This window comes from Tetrao urogallus, assembly GCF_951394365.1.
Source record: "Tetrao urogallus genome assembly, chromosome: 7".
Taxonomy (NCBI): Eukaryota; Metazoa; Chordata; class Aves; order Galliformes; family Phasianidae; genus Tetrao; species Tetrao urogallus.
Window position 1 is genome coordinate 29894926 of NC_136820.1, and position 14437 is coordinate 29909362.

The 14437-nt window shown below is 37.8% G+C and overlaps 1 protein-coding gene across 1 annotated transcript in view; it reads right to left on the minus strand.

The window, feature by feature from the left end:
- CDK14 (cyclin dependent kinase 14) overlaps positions 1-14437 on the minus strand; it is a gene marked incomplete at both ends in the record, with an annotated part of 240919 nt that overhangs the window by 100292 nt on the left and 126190 nt on the right. The window contains one exon of the mRNA XM_079538094.1: positions 3170-3232. Coding sequence (XP_079394220.1) covers positions 3170-3232 — 63 coding nt within the window. The remainder of the gene's footprint in view (positions 1-3169; positions 3233-14437) is intronic.

Genomic DNA, 14437 nt, shown 5'->3' on the forward strand with positions numbered 1-14437 from the left:
CCAAGGGGACAGCAAGATGTATGTCCATCAAAGTAATTTGGATTTTGTTTTATTTACAGTTCTTCATCTAAAAGTAAGCCTGAGGGAACGGCATTGTTTTAGCTTGTAAGTATAGTGAAAACTCAGAAATGTAATTAGGATTAATATGCTCCACAGAAACCAAAACATAAGTAAATAATGGCTCTGCTTCTGCGTTCCTACAAAGTCCTGATTTATAGGAACTAATGTACAGTATTTTTGGAAGAAGAAAGATTACCTGGTTTTGTATTTATAACAGATGGCAACAAGCCAGACAGAAACATCCATTAGTAGGCTGTAGCTTCCTCCAGAACAAAATTAAAAGGCAGGGGGCCTTTGGTCACACAAGGAGAGCATCAATGGCTTAATCCCACAGGTTAGCCCCAGAGAGCCAAGACTAATTTGTTGCTTCTGGGATATAATTGCTCAAGTGCAAAGTTTTTAAAAATGGATTTGGAGATCACATAGCCAGCAATTCTGAACAAACAATGTTTAAATTCTGAAACTGTAGCAAGAAAGAGCTGGCAGGGAGAGAAGACTAATTAACACAGCTCAGTTCAACCCTTGAATATCAGCTATAGTTCTGGATGGACAACTGCGTCCAGAAGCTAGAATCAAAATAGGTGACAAAGCCTCAGAGTAGTGATTATGTACATTAACAAATTGAGTACTGTGCAACAAAGCATTAAGATATTATGCAGTAACCATCATATCCCTCTGCAAGTAAAGAGCAATGTCAGCTTATAATTTGCAGGCTGGCTGTGGCCTGGGAGTTGCTTGCCTTTGGGACTGAGTTTCTTGCTCTGCACAGCCTGTCCTCCTTGCTGAAGAAAGCCTTGCATTTGGCTGAGCAGTTTTCTTTGCCTCACAATTCAGAACAGGTAAAGAATCCACTGAAACCCCAGTCAGATTGATTCAGTGTTAGAATGGTAGGAGCTCAAATCACCACGCCAGGTTTTAGTACTGCTTTAAATTAAGGCTAGCTTTTGCTGCTGGCCTGCTAATAGATCCAACAATCAATCTTCATTAATATTGTCTAAGAGAAGAAAAAGTAATTGTAATTGTCCAAAAGGACATTTATGGCAGAAGGACAGTTCCATCTGCTCCAACTTCCCCATGTTTTTTCCCTCTTTCTCCAGTTTGTTTTCTATTAATAATCCATTTGGATTTAATTTAAAAAAAAAAAAAAAAAAAAGAAAAAGAAAAAAGAAAAAAAGGAACTAGTAGTACATCAGACTTAGCTATTTAAAGAAATATTTCCCATTAACTCTGAAAAGTGTTGCTGAACACTGCTCCTACATTGTAAAGGCAGCTGAAGGAATATATGCAGCAAGCTTTGAGAGGAAAAAGCTTCTCCTGCTGCAGCTCCCTTCACAACTCACCCAGCACTTAGCAATGCCCCCAGGGCATCTAGCCAACTAAATAGCAAAGCCTTCCTGCTAAGCCTTCCTCCTGCCTCAACATTTATATATGGTTTCTGCGATAAATCTGCTTCAGAAGACAGGTAACTCAAGATTTAGTGGAGTAATGCATTAGCAAGCCTAATTATCCATGTACGCCTGTCCTCCTCCAACAAAAGCTCACTGGGCCCTGATATTGTCAAGAAAAAGTAGAATTATGTGAATTCCAATCTCCTCACAGTGGGGAGCAATTAAAGCTACAATGACTGCTACATAGTAGGACTTAGGTGATCCAGTGCTGCAGCCTTGCAGTATTCCTATGAGGTTGAAGCAGCATAAGGGACTTTCAAAACGAGTTGTAGTTTATCCCAAAGCTCACAGGGCAGAACGTTCAGCTTTCCACATAGGGAGATGAAGCACAAAGTCACTGTATCAAGAAACACATTCAGCACGTGAAATAAAACTTCTGAAACTCATCAGTGAAGAAGCTCAAAAGCTGTGAGGAAGAGCTCCCACACGGCCCACATTGCAGGGCTGCACTCAGAGAGGGACTGTAAAGGCAGTGCCTTCTGAAAGACCTTTCCTGTCCACCCTGCCAAAATGTCTGAGTGACAGTCACAGGTTACAAGAATGCTAACTTGCAGCATGTATACCACTTATTTTCAAAAGGAAATCTGTTTATTTCATTTGGCCAAATATGTAGAACAAGAAAGAACTTATTTTCTTTTTTGACAGCAGTTATTTTCATTTAATTCAATATACTGCACATGTCACTTTTCAGAAAAAGATGTCAGAAAATTAATCCATGTTATATAATGGTCTGATGTATAACAATTATCAGCTATTGCAAAAAATAATTTATTGCCTCATCTGAAATATTTTGTTTCCTTAAACCAAACAGGTCTTTTGAATTTTCCAGGAAAAAATATACTTATTTTTCCATGAATTTCTCAATTTCTGTGTTTGGGAAACAAGATACCAAGTAAAAGTCTCAGCATGAAAAGAAAAGATTTAAGCACTTCCAAAGAACAACAAGGGGAATGATGTCAAAGTGCAAGACAAGTGTAACAACTATCTGTGCGATCTACATGCACGAGACACCCTTTGCCTGTCTGACTGGCTTCCCTTTAATGCTAAAATAATTTGGCTTAATACCCAGAAGGCAACAGAATCAAGCCTCTCCCAATCTATTTATCCAGTAAATCCTGCTAATAACACCCCTTGCTGCACAATGATTCTTAATATCTACCTTAGAACAGAAAAATGAAAAAAAGTGAGATCAGCTACGAAAATGCCTAATCAGAATGAAGGGGCTAAAGGATTTTATATGTTCAAACAAAAAGCAGTACAATCAGCTAATAACTTGTTACAGTCCCCTCAGACACCATAACCTTACATTGAGGTACCTCTCTGGAACCTACAACATTTTTACTTGGGAGTTTTATGGCCATACTGTCTTGTCCTAAGAGCACACCCTTGAATGGAAGAGAGGGATTATCAACACTGTAACACTATTTACTCATGCCTTCTGTCTTGGAATCAATTTTAGAGATTACAGAAGTTCTTTTTAGAGGAAAGTTCAAATATCTTTACTATATATGTATGCATATGTATGTACATGTATATATATAAACACTTCAAATGCCAATCATTTTCCCTTTAGCTAGTAATTAGCTTCAACAGAAGCTGGAGTTTATACATACATTTATCATTACTGTACTTGTTGTGCGTGTCCTCTTTTTGACTCTTACCTTCACATTTTCTGGATGAAGCCCTCCAGGGTGTTTGTCCATGTACTGACATAAATCAGTGTGCTAAAAGAAAGCCAGATGGAAAAAGGTGTATTAATATCTGTATGACTACAATAATAAATATCCTCCTACTTCGGAGTGGAGAGAACAAATGGAAAATAAGGAGATTTTTCACACACACACGTACCTTTAGGCTATCATTTTTTTAATAACCTTAACCTGACTGATATGAATATTCAATTAATGTAAATTGAATTTGTTTCCAATGTCCTGCATATGGTAAATGAATTATTTGAATTTCGGCATCATTTTATAGTTTGTATGACCATATCACTGTCAATACCATACAGTTAACATATAGGGGAAAAGGAAGAAACTAAGGCAGAACCTCAAATCCTACTCATTCATTAAAACATTGCCTTCTAAATATAATTTTAGGTTAAGAATGGTTTAATGATTTAGAAAATAAATTTAAAAGGCATAGCATGTCAGAGTATTTGATAATACTTTTCAGCTCAAAAAGAAGCCCATGGTATACATATACACATGTACAGCTATTAATTACAGAAGCTTTAGCAAAGTTCCTCACTGAAGACTCAAACACTACATTTTCACTTTGCAGTTGCATATATTTCCTGCAAATACACCATAAAATCTTTTAGAAAATAAAGAGACCAGCAGTGTATTGATTAATGCTATTCACTGGTATAATGCTTACTGTTTACTAACGGATACTTTTTACTACGAAAACATTATTTTCTCTGAATTCCTTTTCTTTCATTTCCTCACTTTCCTACCAATCAGCAGCATACTCTCAGTGAAGTGGCATTTTGTTTCTCTGATTTGTTTGCACAACTCAGCTTCTGGAATTACGTTCAGAATAAACAAAGCAAAAATATGCAGTGGAATAACCACCATAACCACTCTGACTTCTACATCTGGTTTCAGAGCACATCTGGTAAAAATCATCCAGCATTCCTTGAAAAGCTGCTTGGTGATGCCTGCCTCGCATCCAGTACAGACCAGATAAATAGGGGAAGTCTGAAGGTGAGAGTTTTGGATAAAAACTGCCTTCCACAGACTAAAGCAGCTTCTCTGTGCAGCATGTGCTCTTTTGGAGAATCGTCAGATGGATACATAGGGAAATTTACATCTGCTGTGATGCAAGAACAACGCTGACCACAACTGCATATCATCTTCAAAAATGATGGCAATGCAATGCACATGTGGAATAAATGTTGCAATGGTGTGATGTGCACTATCACACCTTTTTTGGTTGTTCTTCCTTGGTTTCAAGATAGCAAATGTCTTCAATGCAGGACACTGCTTGGGTCCCAAAGCAAGCCACGCAAATCTCACAGTCAAACAGATGCACCACCACAAGTATCACAGAACAGAACTTCCTCCAAAACACAAGCTGCAGTAATACATACTTCAGCTCACAGTTACCACTGTAAAATTAGTGAACACATTTACAAAGAAACCAAAGAACATACCCAAGTTAGTGAATATTTACTGTCCATACAGCGGTTCCCATTTAGTTTTCTGCAACTGTATCAATAAGCTGTGCCAAAATGGACCAGATATCATCCTTCAATACTCACAGCACATCAGACAACTTTTTTTTTGTTACTGTTATCAACAGTAAGGAAAATAAGAAAGTTACCTGTTAACCCTGTCATTAAAAAAAAAAACAACAAACTAAACTAAGAGCTAAGACCCTGCTCTTCAGTCACATCACTAGTTACACAAATTGTTTTATTTCCAATACATTTGCAACAATAAACCCATTTTTTTCCACTTACATTTCAGTTACCATCTGGATACTTTTCCTCCACGCATCATGAACTATGACCAAACACAAACACAAACCTACGATTTGTGTTATGTATCATTCACTACTTACTTCTTCCTATACCAAGGACCAGAACAACCGGCATCAGTAACGTGCATAACTTGCATCAGTAGTTCTCCTGCAAAAACTGATTACTGGTATCTATTGCAAATTTCATACATGCAACAACTTCTAGAGAATCCTTGAAAACAAACAGTCAGTGAGCAGCAACTGCAGCAGCCTTTTGGCATCTATTTTTCCCCTTCTCACAAGCTACATACATAGAGAAACCTCTAGATCTTCATTCACACTGTAAACAGAAATGCAAAGTATTTTGTGTTAAATCTTTCAAGAACTTCTCTTGAGAATTAGTTAATCTTTTTGATAAAAGCAACGAAATACTATGTAACCAACCAGGAAAGAAGCTCATAAAATTATAGTAAGTTGCTCCTCACTTAAAAAAAAGAAGATAGTGGGACAACACAACATCAGCTGCTATTCTTTTCCCAAGGTAGGGGCTCAATGCATTGAATTAAATAGTACAGCCAGGAAAGCTGACAGCACAGCAAAGAGCTACTTCTAAACCTTTTTCTCTTGGCAGGCGAGTGCCTGCTGCAGCGCTTGTGTGCTCGGCTGGCAGTGCAGATGAAGCCACGAATGCAACATTCAGGAAAGCGTGAGAAAAGGAAACAGAGAAAACTGGGCAGAAGTACTTTTCTAATGGCATTCCCTGTGTATCTGTGACACCATATAGAAGACTATACTTTTCCTCTCTTACTATATTTCAAGTCAGAAGGCAACACGCTTTGCCAAGTGGAACAGTGGCTGCAGATACAGCATGACACACCACCTGTAAGGGTTTGCTGTGGCTAGCACTCTGGTCTAATTAAACACGCTCTCAAAGAAAATTCAGGACAGCATTATGTATTTGTTATAACACAAAACTATGCTGAAACGAGGTAATAAAGAAGAAAACAAATGAACCAAACACCTTTGACTCTCTCCAGTATCTCCGAGGCGAGGATGCCTTACAGGTGAGCAGGATACACTAGGAATGCATTATGGACTCCCCAGTAATTGGCAATGCCTGTCTCACACATTCCAATCCCTAGCTGATCTAGCTAGGCCAGTTCTGCTTCGAGCTATAGTGTCTAACAGCTCTGTCAGTTGCACTGTAAGCCCTCAACACAGACAAATTACCACAGGTAATTCCACACTGACAGATTATTTGATATTTCAGATAAATTAAAAATCTCATCTTTCCTGCTCTTAAAATTCCACCCACAGGTATATGTACAAATAGCATGTTAGCAGTCATCTGTTTATCTCAGCTACGTAGAACTGAACAGAGATAAATCAAGCTTCCATTGTGAAGAACTCAAAAGCAAGGAAACTCCATGATTAATAGTGTTTATCCAACCCTTCATTTGTTTGCTCAATGAATTTACACTGTGATAACTTTACAAATGCCTGATGTGACTGCATGCTTTCCTCCTTGCAGGATGAGACACACTCATTGAGCAGAATTAAGAGTATTTGATTACAGAACAGCTGTTCTGGTTTTGTGGTGGGTTGTTTTTTTCTCTGTTCCTTTCTCACACAGCTTGCAGTCTCCGACTTATTTACTACATGAAGGCAGAAATATTAATCTCATGGGCTTTCCTGCCCTGTTTATTGCTATGCTATTCACATGCTTCACAAACATAAATGATTTTGAGAGCAATTCAGGGGAGATGTGACATTATTCCTTTTTATCAGGTAGGGAATTGAAGCACAGAGAAAAGAGTCTGCAGGAGCACTGATTTAGGGAAGTCAATAAAAGCACTTCGGTTTTCAATTTTCAGAGTATTTGGCCTTCTCTCTTTTGACTGACTTTTGTTACAGGTGAGCATGTGACACTTTGCAAGGGAGACAGAATCTCATACGGAATAGAAGAAGTCTACTATTTCTGAACTGTAATGCAAACTTGCAATGACAGCAAAAAACTGTGGTTATGATGAGGATTTCCATTGTGGCATCACAAAAAAAAAAAAAAAAAAAAAAAGAGAGAGAGAGAGAAGTGCAATAAACACCAGGCCATAACTCCACTGCACATTCCTCTGCAGATCTGCACAATAGGCTCTTCCAAGGATGCCCAAAAGAGATCGCACAGGCAATCCTTCTATTGGCACCCATTAATTTTAAGAATTTGACTTTGCCACTTAACACTACACTTTGTGCAAAATCTGTTATGGTTTAAGTAAGCAATTCGACCTCCTCCCACCAATGCCTCCCACAGAAGCAATTCCACTGGCTCTGTGGATGCAATCTATATCATTAAGAGCTGTGAAAGACTAAAGTGAAGTTTCTGAGACAGTGAAATTTCAAAGAAAAAGTTCTTAGGTACAAATGAAAATTTTTCTGAGGCAAATCAACCGATCAATGTTGTTAGCATCAGATTTCTTCAAGCAGATGTATTTTGCTAAATTAGACCAGAACAGCATTGCTCCAGAGATGCAATTTGAATTTGGGGTTCTGGCACATGTAGCTGCATGTCCTTGAGGTAGGCTCCATCAAGTCTTTGTGCTACCTTCTCTCAGCTATATAAAACACAAACCCTTACCTCAGTGCACATAGCAAGTAACTGGACTTCCATCAGAAAACTCTGCAAGTCCCAGGATCATCCCTGGATGGGCATCATGAATTCTAGTTAGGGACTAGAAGAGAAGGAATAGAAAACTACCACTACAGCACGCTATTTCCATTCTTCTGTTTCTAAACTCTGTGTAGAAGTACATCAGTCAATGCCTACTTCTGACCTACTCCAACCTCCATAAATTTCAAATATTTTTCTCCCAATAAATTCTGTATTTCGGTTCACATGAAGGAATGTATTCGAGTTCTGCTGTAGATTCATGGCAGTATATAAGTCTGCAGGTCATTTCTGCTCAGTAAGGCTCTGTTTTAGGTTAGCAGACAAGCATGTGTATGCTTGTGACCATACTGTGTATAATTGTCTGCTGAGGGGAAAAGGACCCAGGCTGATATTTATACAGCTGAACCAAGGTTTACATACATTGCATTTTATTTCTGGAAGAAAGAGAGTCTGTAAACAGGAAAAAAAAAAGGAAAAAAGAGACAAATGTTGACGATACAGACTCCCGTTGAAGAAAGAATTCCAATTATGAAGAAATGAGTAAACCACAACCTACAAATGTCCTCAGATATGCTCTGTGCTTCACTTGAATGTCAAATATTTTGCTCAGCTCTCTTGCTCAGAAATCAGAGGCTCTGCTAACTTACACAAAATGTGTTCAGACAAATAGCAGGATGTCTACTTTTAAAGGCACTGCCAATGACATGAAATGGGCTCTACTTCCACTGCCCTTTTTCATAATAATTTGACCGTCATTCTCTTCTAATTAAACTAGCCATTTCTATTTTCCATGCAATACATTCTCTTTCCCTCCTCATCCTCTGTGATGATAAATCTACATGTGACTTAGCTGTCCCATAATTCTGCCTAATTGGTTTCAGCTGTCATTTTTGAAGCTGAAATGCATGCAGAGCCCGGGGCTTGTGAACGGAACAGGAAGCATTTCCAACCACATTCCCATCATGTAAAACCAGCAATGTGAAAGAACCCTTCCATTAAAACAAAAACTGCACTATTTGGCTTCTGGCAATGACATCATGCAGCAGACAGATTGTATTGTTTCACTTGGGCAGCAAGACTGTTGCAAGCCATTCTTTTCTGTTAAAAGGAGAGAACACATTATTCATGCCCTAGCAGTTTCACTGACTAAAATACTGCCCCTTTTGTCACCGACAAATTCTCAAACTGATAATGCAATTTACCAATAAAAACACAGGCAGTGGTAATATTTGATGTGACAACAGAACAAAGAGAAGTTAATTCCATTTAAATTGAATGTATCCTCTAGACAAAGCGTTCTGCAGATTACTGCACAACAGTTCAATACTTCTGGTGTTTTCAAAAATGTCGCAGACCTTCATTTCCATATATTTCTGTGACTTTCTACAATTCAGGCTTTTCCCCATATGAGAACACACAGCGTTAGCCATGCTCACATAGAGTGCCCGAAAAGCTATAACTGAGCAACTTCCAGAAAAACAGCAGAAGGCAATAGCAGCAGCTGGCTTAAGTAGCAGGGGAAGGACTTATATTAGGGATTCAAGAAAAAATATAAAAAAGAAAACAAAAACAAGACATCTTTAATGAAAACAATTTTGCTAACAGATGTTTCCAGTGACTTGGATCACTGTCACATGGCCAATAAAGGCAAATATATGAAAATACACGAACATTTCTATATAGAAAAGGAGGCTGGGAGGCTTGGGAGTACATGATACATAAACAAACCTACCTGAAAATCCCAGAGAAAAAAGGGAAAACACAGTCGTGTGGGTGGTATTACACAATTATATATTTATTGATACCAAGTCTTTGCTCACTGCATACAGAACAACCTGGTCTGAGACTCAGATGGGTAGTACACACTGCTTGCAAAGAGCTGGCGAGCAAACCACAATGGTTTTAGCAAAATTCAGTTTTCTTCAGATGCCTCTTCTTTATTCTTATTCTGTGTCCACCTTAATAACAGTATCAAACTTGCTTTCCATGTGAAGCAGGCTGAAGAGACAGCAAACACTTAACTTGATTATTTTAAGGAAAAAAAGAAAATCACATCTCACAAAACAGTAAGAATTTCTGTTTACTATGACCAAAATGCAGCAGCAGATCATCACCTTGTTTAAACTGTGATGGAATTACCGTCCACAAAGTCAACATGTTGGGACAACTTTTACAAACTGAGCAACCTGCAATGCGCATGCAGAGATAAGTGTGTGCACTCTTTCTTTAATTTGCTTAATCTTTAGGTTTCACACAGCACTGACTTATACTCTCTATGTCAACTAACTCCACAAATACAACAATAGTCATCATCATCACTTTCGAAGATACAGATAGTTTCTCCTTGGAGTATGACAGACAGCCCCAAGCTGACGGGGACAGAGGTCACCCCAGGACCATGTAAAGCAGACCACACACAGCTGAGTGCTGATGAGACACAAACAGCCATAACAGAACACCAGGTACAAAAACAAGTGTGGTCACGATAGTAGGCTGGACACACCAGCACAAGATGAGTCTGCTACGGCAGTGTGCTGTGCTACAAAGAAGTTGCTACCTTCACAGCAGGAAAGAACAGTGCAAATACTTTCACTAAAAGCTTCAGCATCCTCCGGCAGACCTCTCTCCACATTGGCTGAATTGGTTTATTTTCAGCCATGCCTCCCAATCCCAACTGTCCATATATAATCACAGAATTAATAAGAATTTTACGGGAAAAATTGCAGTTCAGACTAAGATGTGAAAAGAATAACAGTGCTACTATGGATTATACCTTCTATACTCAAAACTGTAAGACAAGAATAAGCAATCAGACCTGTTTTTACTTTCAATTGTTGCATCTGTCTATTATTCAAACTAAATTCTAGATTACACACTATTTTTTAATATCATAAAACTACAGCCATTTTATAAAGATAACTGCAATTATTAATATCTTTATCCTGATTCCAAGGTTTTTTAAAAATATAATTACTTTGCCAGAAATGCTCACCCCAAGTTTCTGTTTCCAACAATGTCTTAGATCTTTATTTTTTACTAATAGTACTAAAATGGTACAAAGATGCATAATGCTAATTGAGAAGTGAAAATCTATTTTTAAGATTTACAGTCATCACTCTCCAACTGTTTTTGCCTTCTCCCCCTAATCTGCACCAAGTAAATCAGAGTATTTCATTGTTAGAGAAATTAAACAGCACTTATAACACACATTATTAAAGAGCAAGAGAAAATAGTTTAACTAGATTGGACAGTCTCTAAGTTGAGACATTGTCAGTTTTCACCTCAGAGGGAACAGGACAAAGCCAGTTTATTACTGACATTAAAAGATGACAAATATTACTTTGAGTTGAGCAGAAATCTGTATTTATACAAGGGCTATTCTTCAAGTAATGCCTCCAATGTTATGATGTTGTCCCATAATTTCAGAGATGGATGTTGGTAATATGGTAGTAGAGGCTGAACCTTCCCACCAGTTCTACATTACATTGTGTTGCAGTGTGACAGATGGCAGCAGAGGGGCAGTCTGGTAAAATGGTACCTGCTGTGGAAGTGCACATGAAGCAAAGATGTCACTGAATTCCTCCACATGGAAAAAAATGCACCTACTGACATTCATCATTGCCGAATATTTCTGGAGACCAAACAGTGGATGTGAGCACAGTGAAGCAGTGAGTGGTACATTTCAGTAATGACAACAGCGACAGTTGGTCACCCCTCCTGATGCAGCTTTTGTTCACTGCCATCAAAAATACACAGCTAAAGGTATTGACACTGTTGAAAAGCAGTGTTTCGTAGCTGAGAATTTGCTCTATCAAATAGTGTTTTGTGCTCTTTCTAAACGTTGTAGTTTCCATGGAAACAAATAGGAGGCATTACTTTCAGAGCGACCTACATAGAAATTACCAATTAAAAAAACCCCTAAAACTAAAATTGCCAGTCATAGAGAAACCATCACTCCATAATATCTTTTTCAGTGCTTTATTATCCTTATCATTAAAGAGTTTTATAGTTTAATCGCACTCTTCCTTACCACAATCTTAGGTCATTTGATTTTTTTATTCTCTTTACCATTGACATGGAAATAGGTCTCTGTCATTATGATTTATTCAATGGTTTTCAACTATCTCATCCTTCCACCTCACCCCCCAAACAGCCATACTGTGACTTCTCCTCATAAGCCATTCATTCTGAATGGTTGCTTTTTCCCCCTCAGCTTTCCAGTTGATTTATAGAATCATAGAATCCTTAAAATTGGAAGGGACCTTTAAAGGTAATCTAGACCTCAGCAATAAACAGGGACATGCACAGCTAGATCAGGTTGCCTAAGGCCTGATCCAGCCCTCACCTTGAAAGTCTCCAGGGATGGGGCATCCACCAGTTGATTTATATTTTGCTTGTATATCCAAGGCTGGTGGCCTTACCTGTACTGAGTAGAATATTACATAGAATATCTTCCTTGTTTCCTACATAGAATATCTTCCTTGTTTCTACCATTTCATTCACCTGCTCAACTTTGGTATTACTTACGCTTTTTTTGTTGTTCCAGGCTTTTTAACACTCTATATTGAATACATTTCTTACTACTTAACTAAAAGAACAACCAAATGTTGGAAAGCACATTGCAAAACTACACATTTGACTATAAGGTTATAAAAAACATTGGTAAATGGTACAAAGAGTAGATATACTTAGATAGGCAAAACCTCCCAGTTTGTTAGACTGACAGTTTTGATTAATCTTCGGATGAGGTCTGCGTATACTTGTGAGACCTTCAAAGTAAAACAGAGTAACATTTCTCCTCGCACTAGGGCTGTGTGAGCCTCTCACCAGGCCTCCTTCACCTAGCAGGAATAGCTGAGCTTTAAAAATAGATTTTTTCATTCCTTCTTCCCTGCTGATTCCAGAACCTGGCAGTCTCTACCAGACACCAAAGCAGCAAGCAATTTCCTTCTCAAATCCCTTCTGAATCTCTGTCTCCTGAGGCTGACTTTGCATTTCCAACTTATACTTGGACATTAGCATTTCCCATCTCCAATTTGCTCATTAAAAATTGAAAAACAAAGCTTTCCCAAGAGCAGTATTCCCCTTCAGCCTGTTCTTAAAAGTACAGGATTTCCTTTCTCTTTGCTCCTTTATTCCGTTGTCTTATTGACTGCAATTTAAATAGTACAACTTGAGGCAAACCTGGGTAATGAGGCAGGGGTTTAAGAAACAGGGGAATGGTTAAGGAAAGTGGAAACTATCAAATTCACTGTTATCATGCCTGGGAGTCCTCAAAAACTCTGCTCCTTTCCTGAGCTGGACAAAGATCACTGCAAGAACCCCCTGGTTTGACACACACCTTGACCTCAAAAGGGAAGAAAATGGCCCAACATTTCACTCACATCAAAATAGGGTAGCTAAGCTGAAATTAAAGCAGCTCTGAGACTCTACAGGCTTTCCATGCTCTCTCCTATGTTCTTCACAACACTATTTTTACATACCACCAAGTCCCTCCCACCTATAGATTCAGTATATTTTCACTAATAAATTAAACAGAAGAGCAATGATGTGCTTTGATCCCCATTATTAACAGATAAGAAACTCAACATTTTCAATGCAAATTTTTTTTTAATCCTTTTAGATAGTAAGTGTTGACAATTCTCATACATAACACTTCTCTAAGACATCTCATGTCAAAATCAAAATCTCAGATCTCAGAACTTCAACTCTGTGATACTTAATTGCAATAAAGAGTGTATAGCAGATTTTTCAATCAACACTAAAATGAAAAACTTGCATCTTTTCTTACAGGAAATAGGAGGAAAATGTAGTTGGTTTACTTCATTAAGACGCTCCTATAACAAGTTATTTTAGTTGTGGTAATCAAGCAATGAGAATTAAGCTTTCTTCTTTAATATAAAGTAATCTTTAAAAAAGAAAAGCATACAGAAAGATTAAAATAGGCAAGGTAATTGAAAGTGTTTGGTTCTAAATTACATTACTAGATTAGTCTGGAGGCTTTTTTTTTTTACTGTTGAGGCAGAAATAATATTACTCATTACTCATACTTCCAGTTATAAATGTATTTGTTCTCATTTAAAATCTAGTTCATAAATATTGAAAGCATAATGTAAAGTATTGCTATACAAGCTCACTGTTATAAGCCAGGAATAGGACAAGTTACCAATTCATTTATGGATAATAATATACTTACATAATTACACATAACATTAAAGACGTCATTATCATTCTAACAAGCCAGTTGCAATATCATTGGTTTGCATTGCCTTTCAGGAATTGAAATTTCTGCTAAACACAACTGTTTTTAAATAAAAAAGTCAGGAATCAAATAGTATCAGCCACTGACAACTGTGGTAGAAAGAGATGTGTACTCATCTTCAGAGATGTCTGTAAAAAGGTCTGAGATCCTGTCTGTAAAATTCTTAATTTCCCTTGGCAACATTGACCACATCAGTGTCACTTGCCATACAACCTGGGGATAAGGGGAACTAAACTTACGTGAACAGCCTTCAGCAAATCCCTTTTTTGTTTGGAAGCCATTACGATTTTAAACAGCATATGAAAAATGTATCAAAACTTACATTTTTTTTCAGGTTCTATTTAGCACACATCAGTACAATTAACTTCAAAAAAACAAACAAACAAACAAAGAAACCACACAACAACACAACATTTTCCATTCATACATGAAAGACAATACCAATCCTTCAAGTTTTGAACAGCTCATCCTTACAACTGCTCACATCATAGGCAGCAGTTCCTTTCAGCTTCCTTTTCAGTATGCTTGAATGACCAA